Raw genomic sequence first — 21,728 nt, 5'->3', positions numbered from 1 at the left:
AATGTTTTCTTCACCTGCCCTTTAACTTGGTTTCCAGAAAAGCCTGTTTTAGAAGGTGTTCATTGCCAGGCACAAACTCATTACTTCCTGCCTTTCCCAGAGTCACCATGTCTCTGACTAGGGCCTCACACATTCCAGGCAGACACTCTACCTCTGAGCTATATCGTCAGTCTTTCTTGTTACTTCAGTTATTTCAGTTGTTTTTAGGGTTTATTTTCATTTTATTTTTGTGTAAGTGTGTGTATATGTCTCATCTATGCAGGTATCTGTGAAGGCCAGAAGAGGGCATTAGGTTCCCAGAAGCCAGTTACAGCTGTGAGCTTCCTGATCTGCAGAATGGGAACTAACTGTGGTCTTCTGGAAGAGCAGCAAGCACTCTGAACTGCTGAATCATCAAGAAGTTGCCCAGACCAGCCTTGAACTTCTAAATCACTGTCTCAGGCAATCTCTGAAGCAACTGTTCTGGATTGGCATTAACCTGCTTGTCTCTTGCTTGGGGGACAGTTATCTGATAAGCTTTAATCTGTGCATTTTTGGCTTAGTTCTTCAACTTCCCCACAAATATGAGAGAGTGTTGGGGTTCATCTTGTGAGCTATGTATTCAGAAGCTGAATACTGTGCCCCGGATCAGAATGTAACCTGATACTGGGATGCTTTGTTAACCAACGTACTCTGAAGAATGCATCCCATTAATTCCTGACTGGTCAGTAAGTAGTTGGGTAGGGCTTATGACTGGACAAAGAGGATGGATAGGAGGTAGGACTGGGAATGCAGTGAGGGGTTGAAGAGTCAGGTGAAGAGAGAGGAGGAGGCTGTCATCAAAGAGGAAGACCAGGGGCATGTGGCCAAGAGAAGTGCACCCTGAGACTAGGCCAATGAAGCAGAAGCAGCCTGGGAGGCACCAGATTGGCAAGTGACTGGCGTTTGTGTGGGTTTTAACAGGTGGAAGGATTAGAATAGTTCAGAACCTGCCAAGCACAGTACCTCCAGCTTATTAATAAGCTGTAGTGTTTCTGTGTCCTTTACTCAGCATCTGTACACCCAATAGTGAGCTAGAAACCCCCAATAGTTATTTAGAAATAAAAAGGGGCGTAGCAACCTCCCAAGAAAAATAATTTCTGCTTTAGGAGAGTTTACCTAAGTATATCTGTGCCTAATATGTAATATCAGTGTTTTCTATGAAAGAAGCGAATATTCTTCTGTTTTGTCCTAAGTTTTTCTGAATGAATGCACAGAAACTGTTACAAATTGTCTTTCATACAGTATGTAATAGTCACACCTCTGACTTGACCACATCCTAATTAAGAAAGAAGACTAATTTCTTCAGGTTCACATGAAAAGAGCTGATATAAAAATAACTGTAGAGTGCAAGTAGAGAGACAGCCCAGTGGGTAAGAGCTACTTTGCCAAGGGCCCAACTTCAAGTCCCAGCAGCCACATCAGGTGCTAACTATAACTCCAGTCCTGGGCAGGGGAAATCTGTGCCTCCCACCCCCACTGACACTGGCATTCATGTCTCAGGCAGACACATACGTGTAACTCTAAAATAAAGTTAAAAACAAAAAAACTATTGTGTCTAAAGAACATCTCAGTAAAATCATCAAAGACGGTCTGAAGTGAATTGAGCTATGGCTCATTGGGGTTTTAAAACAATTTACTTAAAAAGAAAACTAACTGAAGTAAATGATTCCTCAAATCTACCACTATTACACAAACATTCCCAAGCCTGCCAAGAGAAGGGGCAATTTGTGAGCTCTAGTCTATGCTATGTGGGCAAGACTGTTGTATCATAGTGACTTTAAGATACAGGTCCACAGGGATGTGCAATGAACTTACCTCCAGTTAGGGGATCACAAGTGCCAAACTGGCCATTACTGTTGCAATTGCATGGTTGGCAGCTACCTCCAAATTTCTGGGGGTTCCCAAAATATCCTGGTGCACACCTACACAAAACACAGAAAGGCTAAGAAACACTCAAGTAACCCATCATTTATCTCACCTTATTTTCGCTACTTGAGACACCACAGCTGGGTAACAGGGAAGGTGACACAGGCTGGCAAGAATGAACACCTCACAAAAGGCATAATTTTTATCCCACAAATGAGGCTAGTAAGGACAGGAGGCAAAGGCAGACAAGGTCACTCCTCCCCTTCATGTGCTTGTGCTCCTGACTACTCAGATGCTGGTAGCCTAATGGCAGAAGAATAAATGGTGTGATCCACACAGAAGTGAGGACACTTGGTTTTATTACATACTGTTTAATTTAAAGCCAATGCATTCGTAGACATAAATCCAGGAGTTTCAAATGTTTACACAGAGGAAGACTTCCTCTTTTTTTCTGATGTGTGATTTCAAGGCTGTGTAAACTACACTGACACTAATTACTCAGTAGAGTATGTAAGGAGGTAGAGTTATCGACCAGAGCAGAGCCACGAGCCACTGTTAATTCTAGATAATACAGGAAGGACTCAAGTCCTAAACTCAAAGTTTAAATATGCCTCAAATATGGCTTCAACTCTCAAATCAGTTAGTAAGAAAAATAAAACATGTCAAATTTTATATTAAGAAATCAGTTAGAACCCCTTCCCCATTAATAAAGTTGGGGTGGCTTATCCACATCTTCCCCACAGTAGTAAAGTGCTAGTTCTTAGGCCTTACATGCTGACCAGCCCTCCATTCTTCTGCAGAAGAGCTACAGTCTAAAATATTTTATTTTCATGCCTCACCTACATCTAAAGTTTCTACAGAAAAGACCAAAAGTACAACATACCCATTATAAGGTCAGACAAAGAACTGGGACATTTAACTCTTCCTTATTCTTAAAAAGCATGCATTACTGGTTACAAGAAATAATTGGTTCTCTATTTTCCTTTCATAGCTAAGCATAGCAGATTGAAGTGATGCTCCCTGCTTTCCCAGATGGCATTAGTACAGGAATAAGGGGCAGAGAATACATCTGCCTGTGGCTCTGTGGGGCTGAGGGAAAGAGGCATGCAGGGGACAGGAGGAGCTAGAAAACCTCTCTGCACCTACTGTTGGTAGGCCACATAGACTTCTCTACACTGTACATTCCTGCTTCTTACCCTTGATTTTCTTAATTGTCAATCAGGATTTAACAAATAGTGCCATGAGGTACCTAGGTGTGCACCCATGTCTAATGTAAAAATTGTCATCCACCTGGCACTTGTGAGGAGATGTTCCTAATCAAGAAACCGTAACTTGCATTGAGATCCCAAGTGTAGCATATGCTGAGAGAGCCATTCATTAGAAATGTCTCTTCAAGTCAGCTGCACAAATAAACGTGTGCCTCATGGGGCCTGCCGCTATCTTTGACTCTGTCGTTTGTACAGAACCACAGGAGGTTAAACCAGGAAGAGCCTCTCCCAGATGTGAGCCCCAGTTCAATGTCACAGAGTCCAGAATAGCTGCCCAGCCTTCCTTCTCCAGCCCGCACACCTTACCACCTCCATATAGCTGATCTTTCCCTTGCTCTCCGAGGCTCGATCCTTGTCCCTTCAGAGGCTCGATCCTTGTCCCTTCAGATGCAACCCAACCCAGCTCAGTTTTGGGACTATGCCACATGCATCCCTCAGCATCAACTCTTCATGCTGGGTAGAGATCTGGAGGCTGAGCAAATACTTTGTGTGCTTCATGCGTGTGATTATTGAGAAGGGTCATGGTAGGTTATTAGAACCTGAGGCTACTTTTGCCTTACACAACCTGCACAGCATCCAGTATGGAGAAGCTACTCAAGAGGATCTGTCAGTGAAAAACTGAAGTGTATCTCTAGGACACTTGTCCCTCCACAGCATTTACTATTATTCTTTTGTTTCATGAGCATTAACTAAACATATCATGACCAACATTATGATAGGCATCAGGGTCTGGGAAATAAATGGGCTTTCCTAAGTGTTCAAAATATACTGTGAGAATGTGTGCATGTGTGCGCACGCGCATGTGTGCGTGTGTGTGCATGTGTGTGCGCATGTGCATGTGTGCGTGTGTGCATGTGTGTATGTGTGTGTGTGTGTGTACGTGCACACACAGGTACACAAATGCATAAGGCTATGGATTATGTATTTAGAATTATAACTAAACGTTATATATACAGACATATATAAGCCTATTGGTGAGGATAAGGGTATATAGAACTGTGTCAGTTGGGTGTGGGCACATGCGTGAATGAGTTTCTATGAGAATAAAAGTGTATACAGATATTTTGGGGAGCAGTATTTAAGCAGTCATTAGGAGTGGCATATAGACCTATGGAGAAGATGAGAGTTATGCAAAGAGCACATGAGGATGTAAGGAAGGACTGGTATGTAGTGGTGCATGCTGGGAGGAGGATGTGTTGAGATGGGGAGGGTATGTGGGAATGAGGATGTGGCCGGGGCACATGCTGACGTATGTGTGTATGGAGACTATGAGTCTGTGTGTGAGTGCCTATGTGCTGTGTGCTCCTCATTCTTATTCTAAAACATGAGCATAGAGGAAATGATCTATTAACTGAGCAGTCTTGTGTTTTGCCCAAGATCTTCCTAGCCCTCAGTGGGATCCCAGTCCCCAACAAACCTGCAGTGGACACACGGGGCAGGGAGAAACCTACCTCTCACACTGTGCTCCTGTGTATCCGGGTTTGCAGGCACACCTCACAGCTCCTCCATCCACAGCACAGCCAGTGGCAAAGCTTAGAGGGAGACAGAAAAGGTGCCTCAGTGCAAACAGAACCCCATGGGCCCACTGTTGCCCATTGCAAAGACCAGGTTCCATGAAGTGAGAATTGAAACCCTTTGTAAGGATAATCTGGAGTGAAGAAAGTTGTGTGGGGAGATCATTTTGCTCCTGGAGACTTGCCAGGGTGCAGGATAAATAGCTTCAGCCGACACTGAGTAAGTGGGCAGAATGCAGGCGTGCATTTTCTTTCTGGCTTGGATAAATGCATTCCTTCCCTCGAGACAGACACAGTACCTCAGTCTGGAGGAGATGATTACAACACTATTTCCCCAGGAATAACAAGGAGGGGATACAAGTCTAGGCAGGAGGGAGAATAGCAAGCCCTGATTCCCTTCAAATATTCTCTCCCTGTTTCTGCCATTTTCTTCTACGCAAAACCTACTCCTAGCAGTCAGGCCTGGCCTTTGGAGCTCAGAAAGAAGTACAGAGTTTCTTCCGTCCTCCTGGAATTTCTGAGGTACCCTTGCTGGTGACTTTACATCATTTTCTAATCAAGTTCTGAAATTCCAATTCCTTTCCTTTTAGCTCTAAACTGACAGATATTTGAGAAATCTTCTTTGACCCCAGCAAAGCCATGAAAACGCCATCTAGGCTTATAAAGTGTCTATATTTGTGGAGCACTCCACTGACACACACTGAAGGAAATTAGCTGGGAGGAGGGGTTAAGCTTGGGAAGCCTCCTTTGTTGGGCCAGATGGTGTAGAGCTTTCCTCAGGGACCATGTGAAGTCTCTCAGTGGTGTTTCTGTTGATGGAGGAAGAGGTACTAAACGATCACAATGACAAACTCAGCTATGTGCAACCCAGCCGAGCCGAAGCTGGGAGCTGGCTTTGAGGATAGCTACGTGCTTTACCAAGCCCGAGTAGCTCCCGAGTGCCCTATGGGGCGCCTGCTCTTTTCTTCTGTCAGCCTCTGCCTGTGCAAGTCTGGGCAGGCACAAAGAACGCTACAGGACAGGGCAGGCTGAATGGGAATCGAACACGATAGAAAGGCGAGGCAGACATTTGACATAGGGATCTCTGCAGAAGCAGCACTCCGGTGCGTGACTTCGTGAGAAGGAATATGAGGCCAGTTCATCTGACGCCCAGTTGGTCTGCTTGGCACTCTTCTTTCTGAGCCTGCACTGCATAGGCAGTTTTTTGACTTTCAAACCCATTACTACTTTCCTTCGTTAGCTGTTACACCACATGCCAGGCCCATTGAGGACAGGAGAAGAAATGGTGACCGTCTACCTGCCATCTGTCAGTCACACCAGGCCTGAATGACAGCTACAATTGTGTCACTCAAGGGTTCAGAGCTTCCCCAAGGCTTCCATTACACGAGGAATTAAACCCAGATGTTGGCTGCTGTCTTCAAGCTTAAGAATCATAGAATCTAAGTCCTGCTGAGGCCTTTAACCTCACCTCCAGCCCTCCTGATGCTGAGAGGAAACCTGAATAATCCCTTTGTTTCCCTTGCTTTTGTTTACTTTAAAATGACTAATGTGGGCCTGTGTGGATAAGGTACTCTGAGACTGCCATGAGCTCGTAGACGTAACGACCCTGACTCGTGGGGTTTACTGATTATCCAGACCAGTTTTTGGAGCTTCAAAACTACTTCTGTTGGAGCCACTGACTTTCCTCTTAGACATGAGCAAAGGTCCACTAGGTGACATTGTTGACATCAAGGGACAGAAAATCCCAGCCTTCATATCAGGCCAAAGCTGTCACTTCCTGGATGAGCATCCTATGAAGTTCGTCACATAAATCCCCTTCTCCCATCTCACCTTGACGCATGCTTAAGTAGTGCTTCTTCCTCATTCCATAAACGGTCTCAAACCTGCTCATGAAGATGGGTCTGAGGCTTGCATTTGGCTGCCTCGTGAGGAGCCTTTCTTCTTCACAAAACTCATCCTTGCAGTGATTGGCAGATTGTGCATCCAATAAAGAGGCCCAGTTGGGTCAACTTCCTCTTAGTGCACTTCAGGCCCTCCTGCCTCTCTGTGAACATAGCTCTTTAACCTGCTACCTCCCTATCTGCTCTCAGTTCTGTGCAACTGCCAGAACACAAACGGAGCTTGTAAGCCTCGATTGTACCTTCTGGCCTCAGGGCAGGGCAGATGCTACAAGGGTTTCCCTTCTGGAACCAAGATGCTGCCATGGCTGTCTCTACTTATGATTAATGTCTCTCCAGCCAACTCCATGGCCTCTTGGCCACTCTCTGTAGCACAGGTACTCGTTGGCAGTCACATAGTCTCATGTCTGTCTGATATTGTACTGCATGTTAATTTTTACATTTACTTACTAAGTTATAATGACCTTTCCTTTCCCTGACCCACACCAGGTGAACCTCGGGACATCAGATCCACCATATTTACAGTATATTGACTTCCTTAGTACAAAGCCAGGCTGAGAGCTGGCTCTATCATGGGTGCCCAAGAAATCTGTAAAACCACCAAGTGAGCAGTAAAAGAAAAAAAGAAAAGGAAAAGGGCAAAGGGGACAATTTTAAAAGATGGTTTCTGTTTGATAATTGCTTTTGTTTTGTTTTGTTTTTCTCTTGTATTCATGTCTGTTCATTTAAGAAAAAAAATATAGATGGCTCAGCTTTTAAAGTCTAGGCTCAAAATCAAAAAGACAAAAAGACAAAAAAAAAAAACAAAACATACCCAAACCCCAGCCTTAGTGAAATATTATTCACATACCATACAGTTTATCCACAAAGAGTATACATTCCATGGTCTTAGTAAAGCCACAGATTTGAGTGGCCACCACTACGGTCAATTTTAGAACACAGTTATCACTGCAAGAAAACTCACAGCCCTTTAGCAGTGACTTTGCATTAGCCCGCTAGCCCTCTCCCATCTGCTCGGTTCTGTGCGACTGCCAGGCTACAGGGTGCAATTTTGAGCCTCTACTGTACCTGTTGGTGTGAGGACAGGGGCAAACCCTGCAGGATCCATGGATGGCGCTTCCATAGTAACCCTCTTGGCAACGCTCACAGTGCTCCCCAGCTGTGTTGTGCTGACAGTTCTAGGGACAGATGAACAGGACAATGAGCTAGCCGTCTACTGCACGGGTCATTTTCAGGTCATTATCAGCTTACAGGTCTTCCTCAGTGCTAAAGACTAAACTCAGAGTCTCAAGTACGCTTGGTGAGCTTGGCACAACTGAGCTTCAATTCTAGCCCCTAATCCCATCCAATCATGACTCGAGTCCTCTGGCTGCATGATCATATGGGTTCTGTTAACCATATGTATTTTTTTTTCCTGTTTAATTGCTGTTGGTACCGCACAAAAATACTGGGATGCTGGAATGAGAGCTCAGCCTTCGTAAAGTACTTATACTTGCCTGGCATGACAAGGACCTGAGTTTGCTCTCCAGAAGCCATATTTTAAAAGCTAGTTGTGGTGGTGATGCTTGTAACTTCAAGTTGGGGAGAGGGGTATGGCAGATCCCTGGGCCTTACTAACTAAGCTCCAGGCCATCAAGGGGCCCTGTCCCAAAAACAAACAAGAAGAAAAGTAGATGGTACTGAGGAAGCACACTAGCATTTTCCTCCAGCTGCACACACAAACACACACACACACACACACTCACACTCACACAGCTGCACACACAAACACACACACACACACTCACACTCACACACTCTTGCACTCTCACACATTCACACTTCACAGTGTCTTTTTATTAGGTAGAGTAGAGAAAGCTCATCTTGTTCCTATGCCACAATATCACTTTCACAGCTGTGCCTCTTGGGCAAGTTCCTTCATTTATCTAAGTTTTATTTTTTTCCTATATCAATTTTTATTGTCATACGATTACATATAAGCATTGTTTTCTTAAATATGCCATTAGAGGAGAACTTTCCATGTTGTTGAGAGCATTTTAGAAAGCAAAAGGTAGGCTAGATGTGCTGATATATACATACATATATATGCATATATGCATGAATAAATGCATGCACTTGGAAGGCAGAGACAAGCAGATCTCTGAGAGTTCAAGGCCTTCCAAGTCTACATAAAACATTTCAGGCCAGCCAAGGTTACATAATGAGACTCTGGCCAAATCAAACAAGCAAGCAAGCAAATATTTAAAACTGCCCTTGGTCCCTGGGAAGTGTGGCTTCTCCCCGTCCTTTTAGAAAGGGTCTTCTTTGGGACTAACCCAATTTTACTTCATAATTCATTCACTACAATATTCTAAATGGCAATAAACTTTAAATAGCTGTTTAGACATAGAATTTGTGAAAACAGTGGGAAGTTACATCATATCAGAAGACCCTTATAATACAAGTTCCAGAGAATTAAGGAGTTGTGTTTATGTAAATCCAATTATCCTCATGTCAAAGTCAGTGCCTTACCGAGGGTGCTCCACAAGGAAGCAACTCTGTGACTCAACACCACCCAGCCTGACAGAAGATAGAACAGATTTCCATCCTCACAACAAAGTTTCAAATACACACATACCCACGTACTAGTACAAGTATGCGAGCACACACACACACACACACACAGGGGGCGGGGGGCACAGAGAAAGAAGTGGGGACAATTGCCTGTACTAGAGACATTTGGTAACTAAGATGACCTGACAGTTACTTATAAGGTTCTACCTCTGTATGCTACCATGGTGCTTGAACCAGGCAAGATAATGGATATAAAGACTTAAATAAGTCCTGGGACTGAGTAAGGAAAAATCAAATGCAAGAGGATAGAGCTTGTCTCCAACGGAAGACACCCAATTAAACAAACCCATGCTTAATGAACCTGTAAGGAATTTAAAATTACATAAAGCATGGTCAGGTAGTGTTTAATGAGAATGGCTACCACAGGCTCATATGTTTGAAGGATTAGTCCCCAGTTGGTGGAACTGTTTGGGAAGGATTAAGAGGCGTGGCCTTGTTAGAGGAGGTGTGTCACTGGGGGTGGGCTTCGGGTTTCAGGAGTTCATGCCAGGCTCAGTTAGCTCCTCTGCCTCACAGTTGTTGCCCTGGTGGATAGGCAGGGCAGATGTGGGATGTACACATGTGCAAAGAAGGTTCTCCAGAAGAAGGGTTGTATCTGGGGGTTCTGGGCTCAGCCCAGATCTCAGGACTGGCCAGACAACAAATTCTCAGGGTTTCCTGGGAGTAGTCTGCCTGGGGGAGCCCCAGCAGCCTTTAGAACAAGCAAAGAGAGAACTATAGAAATAGCAAGTAGAAAAGAAAACCTTGCTTGGTTGAAGAATGAAGTATGAGTCCCACAAGTTATCCTTCCATGAAGCATACAGAATCTAGAAAAGTCCCTTTTGTTCTCTGGCAGTCTTTAGAAGGTAGGCTTAAGCTCTGCAGTGGCTCTGTGGTAAGACAAACATCCACTCTTGATGAAGGCGACACTTCTGCCACATACATACACATACAGACATACCCGCACACAGACTGACACACCACACAGACTGACACACACACATAGACACACACACACAGACTGACACACAGACACACACACAGACTGACACACACAGACACAGACTGACACACAGACACACACAGACACACACACACAGACACACATATACACAGACACATACACACACATACACACAGACATACACACAGACACATACACACAGACTGACACACACAGACACACACACAGACACATACCTACACACATACATAGACAGACACACAGACACACACACACAGAGACAGACACATACACACAGACAGACACACACACACAGACTGACACACACACAGACTGACACACATAGACACACACACAGACTGACACACACACAGACTGACACACACACAGACACACACACACAGACACACACACAGACACACACACACAGACACATATACACACAGACTGACACACACAGACACACACAGAGACAGACACACACACATACACACACATATAAAGACACACACAGACATACACATACAGACTCACACACACAGACACACACACAGAGACAGACAGACACACACACATACACACACATATACAGACACACAGACACACACAGACAGACTGACACACACATAGATACAGACTCACACACACAGACACACACAGACACATCCACACAGATAAACACACACAGACACACGCAGACACATACACACACACAGACACACACATATACAGACTCACACACACACATACAGACTCACATACACAGACGCACACACATACAGACACACACAGACACACACACAGACACATACACACACAGACATAGACACACACAGACACACAGATACATACACACATACAGACATAGACACACAGACACAGACACACAGACACAGACACACAGACACACACACATACAGACTCACACACACAGCCACACACACACACAGAGACACGCAGAGACACACACACATACAGACTGATACACAGACACACACACACAGACACACACACACACACACACACACACACACACACACACACACAGAGGCAGTATTCAACAGACTTTTGTTCATGAATACTTATGAGCTAGGAAACAGCCATTGGTCCCGTTTTGTCTGTCTGAACATATAAGGTTAGAATTCATCAGGCAGCCCTCTGGCTCTCTCCTGTTCTGGCCTGCCCCAACTAGTGGCTGAAGCAAATCCCTGAGACGTGAGGAACAGGTTCAGTCCAGTCCAGGGACCCTGCGGATGCTGGCCATGTTACACAAAGCGAGTCAGAGGGAATTTCCAAAGGTCCTTGCCTTCACTGGGGAGGTCCTGGCTATCAAACAGGGAGAAGTCTCATGGGAAGGAAGAATGGAGGACAGTTAAACATAAATAAACAAATAATCTAAAAAGGGTCTTTGGAGATGAAAATTACTTAACAAACTAATTTTTAAAAACTTTTTTTTGAGCAAAGATCTCACTACATAGCCTTTTTAACCTGGAACTTGCTATGTAGACCAGGCTAGCATTGAACACACAGAGATCTGTCTGCCTCTGCTAGAATTAAAGACTTATGCTATCATGCTGGCAACAAGCTAATATTATTACAGAGAATTTGATACAATATCCCAAAGTAAGACCCTTTTCTAGCCTATGAGCACTGACTTTTGGACAGTAGCTGGAAGACCTGAGGCTGTGAGGATGGAGAGGTGAGGCCATCCTTTCTCCTCCTTGGTACATCCACCTGCCCACCTTTCCGCTGCCCCTGCTTTATCGTGGCAACCACAGGTGTTTGTATTTGCAGGGTGAGTCATAAGTCACTTCCAGTACCCGCTTCTCCCTAATTCTTTTCTCTTTTTTAATCTTCTTTTTTCTCCTCCTCCCTTCCCAGTTTATTCTTATTTTTCCAGGCAAGGTCTCATGCTCTCAGGACAGCCTCAACTTGCCAGGTAGCCAAGGATGACCTTGAACTTCTGTGGTGGTTTGAACAAGAATGGCCCCCATGGGCTACGTATTTGAATGCTTCATCATCAGGGAGCAGCACTGTTCCAGGATTAAGAGGTGTGGCTTTGTTGGAGGAAGTGGCTTTGTTGGAGGCTTTGAGGTTTCAAAAGCCCAACTGGACCCAGAGTTGCTCTCTGCCTGCCCGTGGTTGTGGAACTCTCAGCACTACTCAGCACCTGTCCACATGCTGCCATGCTCTCTACCGTGATGATGATGGACCAAACCTCTGAAACTTAAATGCCTGCTCTTATAAGAGTTGTTGTGGTCATGGTGTCTCTTCACAGGACAGAACAGTGACTAAGGCAGCTTCTGATCGTCCTGCCTCCACCAGAGTGCTGGGACTACAGGCTGGTTCATATGGTGCTGGGCCCTGTGCACACTAGGTAAGCACTCTGCCATGCTCAACTACTGTTCAAGTGTCCGTCCTGAAACCCATGTCACCCCTACAAAACTGAGTCTTAGGCTGACAGCTCAGAGTCACTATATCTAGGCAAGATTTGAGCCCTTTGATCCACCTGTTAATATATTTAATGGGGCAGAGAAAATGGGAGCTAAGGTATCTCATGACTGTTCAGACAGGTGTTCTCCTCTGAGGGTGTATGTTACAAAGCAGGCAGAAGTCGAGTGTAAAATACCTCAGTCGGCCTGGTGATTCAGAAGCTAAGACCATAGCAATCTGTTTAGGGTTCTATAGGACATTGATGTCTCAGGCAAAGCAGGAGGAACAGATTGCCTGCCAACACAGTGGGACAACCAATTTACTCACAATGCACACTCCCGAGCCGTCTTGGCATCTATTTGAATGTCCGTTGCAATTGCAGGGAACACACCTTCCCGCAGGGAAGCTTTTGATGTCTCGATAGTATCCTGGGCGACAGCCCTATTTTCAAACAAACAAAAAACGTTCAATCGATACAAAGAGAAGAGAAGAATTATTTTTGAAAGCTTGTTACCATTCTGACTGTGAAGAAGTCGGGCTTTTAAAAACCTTCTTTCTCCCGGTCTTATGTGGATTTCTGATACCAACCACCAAGCCACTCTGCTGCTTTTGATCAGGTTGTGCTGGGTCTTTGGGACCATGGGAATGGAAGCTAGCAGAGAAAGGAGCTGTGGGCATGGCCCCTCTCCATACATGGATCCTTCTCCACACACAGCCCCTCTCCACACATGGGCCCCTCTCTGCACATGGCCCCTGTCCACACATGGGTCCCTCTCCATGTACCCACTAAGGGGTTGAGGAGGTAGACAAATAGGAGGTAAGAGGATCAGGACTGCAGTCCTTATGGGACTCAAGTCAAGATTCTCCTGATAGCCCACCCCTCCCTAAGTATGGGTTCTGTCTGGTGAGAGGTGAGGTAGAGTGACATAGAGTCTTCGATGGAATCTACTCAAAATGGTATAGTTATTGAAATCGTCATAGTGACACTTACTAACCAGTGGTCACCAGGAAGCCTGGGTAGAAGGAAGGTGTTGAGTTCTCACATACAAGACTTTTGAAAAAAATTTCTACCACATATACAGAGATCCCGCCTCACGGTCCCCGGGTTTGGTCTTGTTTTAGGGTCAATATTCCATCAGTCAATTCTTTACTGTCTCTTTCCACTCTAAGAACACGGGTTACTGGTGTTTATGTGAATAAAAAGTTAACATTTTCCCATGGACTTATGTCCTGTTTAAAAGACTCTGTTAAGAACTTTCCAACAGCCTTTTAATCTCAGCACTTGGAAGACAGAGGCAGGGGGATCTCTGTGAGTTCCAGGCCAGCCAGAGCTACAGAGTAAAGCTCTATCTAAAAAAAAAAAAAAAAAACCAACGAATAAATTAAAACAATGATTTGATTCTTACAGTGCCCACTAAAATCATTCAGAATTCCACCTGCCTTTAGGAAGGGCAATAGGTAGATAAGGTCTTCATATTGGCAGAGCTAATCGATTCATAGATTAAAACTGGGCATTTCCACTTGTTTGCTGCTCTGAGCTCCCAGATTCCCAACTTTAAAGCAATAGGAAGAATTAATAGCTCAACCTGTCTCATTGTCCTTAACAGCACATGTGTCCATAAGACTGAAATGACAGTCAACGGGGACGCTGAGATGAACTGGCCAGTCATACGGCCCGTGCCCACAAAGGCTGGCACGTGGACAACCTGAATATAGGAATCAGGTGCCAGCCAGGAACTCCTTCCTAAAGACCATACAAGTGACAGAACAGAACGTCTAATGTAATGTTCCTTTAAGAGATTAGGGACCATGTTTAGACAAATGGATATATTGGAAATTTTTCTTTGTGGGCTGTACATGAACAGGCTTGTCTAATGGAGAATTAAAGCATTAAAGACTGTTCTTTGCTGCTGGCTCCGCTGTGAGACACATCTGAATGAAATCCAGCCAGGGAAGGGAGATGATCGTATCTGCAAACAGCCAGCTGACGCTAACGCCATCTACTTGCTCAGAATTATATATTTGTTAAGGGACAAATTATCCAAATGAACAAACAGGTCTCGTTTGAAGGTACCATGCTTGGGCAGAAAGCTTTCCTTGGGAAAGAACAGTCTATCACGATTAAAACAAAATCATCCACCTTGATGTGCCTTAATTACCATGGGGGGGATGCCCCGCCCGATTTCTAGTCATGTGATTCAGAGTACTTGTCAGTGACTCAGTTGTAACCATTTCGTGCCTCCACAAAGCAAGCAAACACATTTTACAGACGTATTCAAAGGCTACTGACGACTTAGTCCAGATGGAAATCAATGTGTCCTAATAGATTACATCCACCAAGAGGTGTTATAAGTGGTGACGTTTTGCAAAGCCATTTTAAGGATAAAATTTCTAGTAACAATTTATTTATATTACAGATGATAAAATCATGCCCCATCTACTTTCCGGGCCCACGTCATGAGCCGCAGGCTCCATTTCTTGTAAGTATGCATCCATTTCTATTTCTCTGTAAGCAGCCAGGGCATGTAAGGAGTGCATGGAATTCCTGAACGTTTCCTGCCTGACAAACTGCGCCATGTCTATGAGGTACAACCCAAACTTTGACTGCTTCTCTTAGTCTTGTCTCTTAGTGTTTCTCGTGTTATACTTCCTGGGTCATTTTTTTTTTCCAGGTGAAACTTGCAAGCCTACATGTAATAGACTCTTGCCCCAGGCTTGAGCCAGTTCTGAAAGGGCACAGAGTTTCACGGTAGACCAATATTCCACAAGCATCCAGGCTCTTGGCTGTCTGGGAATTCCAGGGTGGGCTGAAGTTTATGGGGCTTGTGATTAATGCTCAGGAGAGCAATCTGTCAGGCACTGCAGTAAACCCTGCCACTCACAGCAACTGGGAGGCCATCTGCCCTTCCCCCAGCCCACCAATCTACTCCTTAATAACCCTAACTCTAAATGCCACCAAGCTGGACACATTTCCCACCCCAAAACGAAATGTAAAAGGAGCATTACCTGGCTGGGTCTAAGCTCCATATAACTTGCTTGCAGATGGTTTTGCCCTGGATGCTGAAGAAATGCTACCCTTTGCTGCTCTGAGCCATACCCCAGGCACTGGCCCAGAGCTGCCCCAAAGATCCACAGCCATCCTGTGCTCCAGGCTGACCACCTCACTGTAGGCGGCATCTTGATCCCTTGGTGTCCTGCCTGGCTGCGTGCAAACCTTTGTGTTCTTCCTCTTATACCTGCCCTTCCTGCAGTGCCCGGGCCTGCCTGACTCAGGGAAAGAAGGCTGTCTGCGGCAGGGGCCCCACCTTTAAACTTCACACATGAGTCAGCCTACACGGAGAGAGCGCGTAAGAGTTCCATGGGTAAGTGCAGTCTTCTGTAATTCCTGGGGGGGTGGGGCAGACGTCACCTTCTACCCACCTGGCCCTGCAGACAGCACCAGACATTAGAGCAGCTGTAAATCACAGGCTGAGTCAAGGCAAAGGCCCACACCCTGGCCAGGAGGGTGCTAATCCACTCCTCTTTTCCTTGGGCTATCTATATTTTGTCAGCTAGAAAGACCATGGAAGGTATAACCTATGAACTAACTCACAAGGAAAGGAGTTCCCATAAAGCAAGGGAGATAATTCTTTGGCTTGAAAAACACAGGGAAGCGAAGAGCTTTGCTCCTTTATGTACATTTGGTTTGTGGGGTACACAGAACAACATCACCGCTATCTTCTAATTTTACTAACACTGCTTCTTGTTAGGAAAAGAACACATTGATTTATGGGTGAGATAGAAGATAGTTTCACTTTGTGGTACACTTTAATCATGGGAGGCTGACTTTAAAAGCTCAGACCTCCTAAGAGGTAGAAAATGGGAATGAGATTTTGCCTTCTGAATCCAGGATTTAACTGCACCAGGGTGCCAGGGGTGGCGGGGTGGCAGGCAGGGAGCTAGAAAGGACAGACACAAACACAGCCTCCCTACCTCTGATTTCTACATCTATAAAGCACCTTCGAATGGCAAAACTCTGTGATGCCTTTGGAACGTTTTGAACCCCTGAAGGTAGCCGAGGGGAGATACCAGATCTGTCCCAGCACACTTGGATGATGGGTAGAGAGAACCCCAACACTGCCGCGCTGCTGGACAGCAGCCAGGAAAAGCCAGACACGGGCGGGGCCGCAGGGAGGTGGGGAATACCACCCCGGTGAAGTTCCCTACCTGACATGAGTCACCGGTGTAGTCAGGGGGACAGGTACACATCTCCACAAGATGGGCCCTGGGGCCGCTTCCCGTGTCAGAGGCCTCCTCCAGCCCTACCTCACCCAGGGTGAGCCGCTGTGTCTCCGTGAAGTGGAGGCCCCGGATGTGGAGGCCTTCCAGGCTGGACAGCACAGCCATCAGCTCTTCCCGGGACACTGGGGCACTGTTGCCTGCGTGCCTGAAGTTTCCCTGCACGGGCAAATGGAGAGGCTTTCTTAGGCAAGGTCTCTTCGAGAGAGAGGGCCCTAGAATGGGTCAAACCGAAGACAGCTAGCATGTATACGGGGGAAAGACTCAGAGGAAGATTGGGGGTGTCCTTCCTGGCACAGCCGCACCAGGCTACTCCCAGGAAGGGGTCTCCATGACCAGGGCTATGCCTTTGTAAATGTACTTTAATTTGGGAAGAATAGAGTCAGTGACGAAGACGCAGGAAGAAAAGGCGGCTAAATCAGGTAATGCTGGCCATAACTAGGACAGTACGCACAGTCTTCTCTCCCACAGGTTTGTTTTATTGATTGCTACTTTGTTCACTTCCTTTTTTTTTTTTTTTCTTTTTTTCGGAACTGGGGACCGAACCCAGGACCTTGCGCTTGCTAGGCAAGCGCTTTACCACTGAGCTAAATCTCCAACCCCGTTCACTTCCTTTTTAATGTTTGCTTGTTTTTTTTTTTTTGTTTTGCTTTGTTTTTTTGTTTTTTGGGGATTTTTTTTGTTTTTTGTTTTTTTGTTTTTTTGTTTTTTTTGTTTTTTTTGTTTTTTTGTTTCGGAGGGGTTTTGTTTATTCTGTATAGTCTTGCTAAGCAGCCCAGACTGGCCTGGAGTTCATGATCCTTTTCACCTGAGCCTCTGAGTGCTGAGCTTTCCAGTGTGAGACACTATCCATGACTCCTCAGATCATTTTTGACTTGTAATAGGCGTGTGTAACTTTATTATTTAAAGAAAGCACACATGGAATGAAATGCACCCATTTTAATCTTATATTCCTACAGCACAGTCATCTTAGCTGTGAGCACAGCGTGGCACAAGTCTGAAAAACTTGCTCGTGCTGGAAACCAAAACTCCAGCCATGGAAAGACACACCCCGCTTTCTAGGAGTTGGAATATCTTAGGGGCTCTCACATCAGTGGACTCACATCCCGTATGCATTTTGAGACCAGGCACTTCTCATCAAGCAGTTACTTAGCCATGAATTTTCTGCTCATAGCTCAGATCACTGAGCTAAATGGTGTGCACACAGTTTGCACACAATTCTTTGTTGTACTGTTCCCTTCCATTTGCAATTTTCTACTCTCTATGGTGGAGCTCAGGGGACAACTTGCAGGAGCTGGTCCTCTCCTTCCACCATGTAGATTCCTGGTATCGAACTTGGGTCCTCAGGCTTGCTGGCAGATGCCTTTACCTGCTGAGCCATTGTTTTTAGTCCCCCTTCAGTAGTTTAAATACTTCATCCACCACCAGCTTTCGTGTTACCGAGGGCCCCTTGCATGTGATGGCATGGCACCTGTGCAGCTCTCTGTCTTCTGCATGTGAATTACAACACGCTTGTGTGACCCCCTTCTATCTATTGGATTTAGGGGTGACGGTTTGGTGCTGATACATTAGTGACTGTCATCAAGTTAGGGAAGCGATTGCTTCTTCAAATGTCTTCCTTTCTCTTTCTGGGGTCTCCATTATACATTGGGACACTTGAGCTCCTTCAAACTCACGTCTGCCTCCAAAAGACGATACGAACAAAACCGTGTGAGCATCAAACACTCTATGGTCTGTTAGATTCTAGATCCCGTGGTGGAGTTTTGCACTTTGTTAGCCAGACAAAACAAGGCGTTTAGTCTGTCACGGTTCTAGAAGCTCCAAGCCCCACATCAAGGTGCTGGCTGTACCAGCTACATCAGGAGGGTCTCTTCCTGGTTTGTAGATGACACACGCGGTTGAAAGAAAGCAACCTCTCTGGTGCGTCTCTATCTCTGTTGGTTTATTTTAATTATTTACTTGTGTGTATGTGGCAGGTCTGCATGCCAGGCACATGCATGAAGCTGTTTATTGAGAGAGCAGAGAGCATTGGACCTCCTACAGCAGGCATTATAGGAAATGGCAAGCCACCCAGTCTGAGGACTGCAAACTAAACTCAGATCCTCAGAAAGAACGACAGCGCTCTTAACCACTGAACTACCCCTCCAACACTAAGAAACACTAAGCTCTCTGCTTTCTCTAGGCATGAGTGGTAGATCGATAGGTAAGAGATGGAGACGGAGGAACCTTGCTGACCGGCCTTCCTGGCAAGTTTCAAGCCAATAAGAAAGCTTTTCTTAGACAAGGGGGAAACATCACCTAAGGAACTATAGCTGAGGCTGTGCTCTGCCCAGCTCTGAGAGTGACAGAGAGTTGGAGGGCAGTGGGACAAAACCATGTAACCATGAAACACTCAGTGGCATATTATATTCTAGATTATGTGGTGGAGGTTTGCGCTTTGTGCGTGCATGTGCGTGTGTGCATGTGGGTGTGTATAAAAACCCGAATGAAAGAAATAAAACACAGAACAGGGGAATCATCAAAAACCCCCTTGTTCTCCTCTTTTACCTCAACCACTTGCACTCTTCCGTGATGTGGCCTGTCTGGCCGTGGGTCGCTGGGCTCCGCATGGATGATGGACATGTGTTGCCCCTGATAAAGGGAAGCAGGGATACATTAGTGCCTTAGCTGGGGTGCTTTGAGGTTCCTACTGATGTCAGAACGGAGTCCTCCGTGGGTCTACAGCCTATGAAACAACTGGATCTAAACAGTTCAGCTCTGGAGGCTCGGTGACACGGAAACAAGTAAACAGTAGCTGATCTGGTACATTGCCACAACTACAAAAACGGTCTTGACCAAAGGTGATTTTAAAATGTGGAAAAATAAATAAAAGCTGGGAAGAGAGCTGAGCAGTGGTCAGGAGAACTGGCTGCTTCCCCAGAGTTCCTCAGTTCATCCCCTAGTGTCCCCAGGGCGGTTCACAACCATCTGTAAAACCCAGGGAAACCGGTGTCCTCTTTTGTGCATGGACAGACTGCAGATTAAATGCTCATACGTATTAAATGAGTAGATAATGTTAAAACTGTGGGGAAAGTATTTATTTTAGTCATTCCTTATAGTAAATGTAGGAAGTACATTTCATAGCTGCCAATAGGGCCTTGCTTTGGTGGTAGATTGCTGGGGAGGGTGGGGATGGAGTAAGGGTTAACAGAGCCTAGCTCTGTAGCCCGTGTGCTTAGCACCCAGAAGAAGAGAAAGTTTATGGATGAAGACAGGGGCCCAGGACTCTGGCCCACCAATGTGGGATGTGGCCCCCACTCTCAGCCTCTGCCCCATCCCACTCAGTGGCTACGGGAGGCTTCGCAGAACGGCATGGGCTTGTCCGTGCCCTGCACGGGCTTGTCCGTGCCCTGCACAGCAGCCCCACTCAAAGTCACACACTGAGCCCAGCCGTTCTGTGTGGGTTCCAAACCCTGAGGCTGTCCATTTATGAGGGCAGAACATTATCGAGGCTCATGGGCCACTTCAAACCTTAATCTAAGGAACAAGACTCTTAATTATGGTGGTTTCAAATAAAGCAACAAAGGAAAAAACTTGTGAGCCTAAATGACTTCTATGTCTGAAGGTAAAATTCAGGTGAGATTCTGATCACTACCTCCCAGCACATTCCAAGAGTGCGCGCAGTTAAGTCCTCTGCAGTAAAAATTACAGCAGAAGCTTCAGCTCCGAGGTTGCTGTAAAATACAGAATAGAAACCCCGCCCAGCCGGGACAGCACTCTCATCACATAACAGTTTCTCCTTATGCAAGTCTAAAATCTCTGCTGCTTAATTTCCACTATGGAGCTGCCCGCTTAGCATCTGATGCAGACGTGGAGGTGGGAACCGAGCTCCAGGGTTTGCCCAGCAAGCGTGAGCCTTTGGGTTCCATCTCCAGCAGTCCTGCTTCCAAATTAAGCAGAAACAGAGTCGGCTTCAGGCTACGGCTCCCTAACTCATATTCCAGATTTTGTCCTCTATCTCGGGGTGCCACAAAGAATGGGCTCGAATCATTTTTTGAGCTGAAACTGAAAGATAAAACCATAAGACATGAGGCAGTTTCGAGAGTGAAGTATAGCTAAATACGTTGCAAGGGGAATGGAGGAATCCTCCGGGCAGGCGTGCCATGTGCTCTAAACATTCTATGTGAGTGTCTTCAAAACCTCAGACACAAATCAATCTAATGTTCTGCACAGCCCAGTGGTGACCACTGCTTCCTGCTTCCTGCTGCGCGGGCCACGCCTTAATACCTACAATGAGCTGCACGTCCGGCTGCTTTTCCAGAAGAACCATGTCTCCAGGTAAGCCAAAGGACTTGGCTTGGTAGGTGAGGTAGCCGCCATAGGAGGACACCTGAAATTGAATGAACAGTATCATCTGCACTGGACACGACCAGGCTGGCACTAACCAGAATGCCTGGCAAGGCTGGGTGCTCTCTAGAAGGTGGGACTGAGAACAGGCCACCGCCCTCATGCTATTTTTACATTCCTGAGAACCATTAATATGAACATGGTTTTTTGTTTGGTTGGTTTTTTTTTATAATTAAGATTGTAGGGGCTGGAGAGATGGCTCAGTGGTTAAGAGCACTGGCTCTCTCAGAGGACCCAGGTTCAATTCCAGCGCCCACATGGCAGCTTACAACTGTCTGTAACTCCAATTCCTAGGGATCTGACACCCTCACGCAGACGTACATACAGGCAAAATACCAATGGACATAAAATAAAATTAAGTTAAAAATAAAAATAAAGTCTTTAAGAATTAAGGATGTACTTTTATTTGAAAGAAAAACCAGCAATCATACTAGAACAAGAAAATATTTTTTTTACCTCTCTCCCATGATGACTATTTCACTGGGAGAAATGGGTATATCAATTGCAA

At 45.7% G+C, this 21,728-nt stretch overlaps 1 protein-coding gene and 1 long non-coding RNA gene across 9 annotated transcripts in view; one reads left to right on the top strand and one right to left on the bottom strand.

Moving 5' to 3' along the window:
- LOC120098331 (uncharacterized) overlaps positions 1-2,180 on the top strand; it is a 77,138-nt gene extending 74,958 nt beyond the window's left edge. For both annotated transcript variants that reach the window (XR_005496510.2, XR_005496511.2), the window contains exon 3: positions 263-2,180. This is a non-coding gene — a long non-coding RNA (uncharacterized LOC120098331). The remainder of the gene's footprint in view (positions 1-262) is intronic.
- Lama3 (laminin subunit alpha 3) overlaps positions 1-21,728 on the bottom strand; it is a 235,124-nt gene that overhangs the window by 64,463 nt on the left and 148,933 nt on the right. For 6 of the 7 annotated variants that reach the window (XR_005496046.2, NM_001393748.1, XM_039096924.2 and 3 more), the window contains 7 exons: positions 21,105-21,203; positions 19,382-19,465; positions 16,763-16,993; positions 12,884-12,997; positions 7,636-7,745; positions 4,607-4,687; positions 1,837-1,943 (listed from right to left, as the gene is read on the bottom strand). Coding sequence is in view for 6 of the 7 variants with exons in the window: in NM_001393748.1 (NP_001380677.1) it covers positions 1,837-1,943; positions 4,607-4,687; positions 7,636-7,745; positions 12,884-12,997; positions 16,763-16,993; positions 19,382-19,465; positions 21,105-21,203 (826 nt within the window). In the remaining variant the exon portion in view is untranslated. Of the gene's footprint in view, positions 1-1,836; positions 1,944-4,606; positions 4,688-7,635; positions 7,746-12,883; positions 12,998-15,562; positions 15,793-16,762; positions 16,994-19,381; positions 19,466-21,104; positions 21,204-21,728 lie in introns of those variants that run through there. The other variant, NM_173306.2, reaches the window with a different exon arrangement.

Source organism: Rattus norvegicus, chromosome 18, assembly GCF_036323735.1.
Source record: "Rattus norvegicus strain BN/NHsdMcwi chromosome 18, GRCr8, whole genome shotgun sequence".
Taxonomy (NCBI): Eukaryota; Metazoa; Chordata; class Mammalia; order Rodentia; family Muridae; genus Rattus; species Rattus norvegicus.
This window is presented reverse-complemented; position numbering and strand designations above follow the sequence as displayed.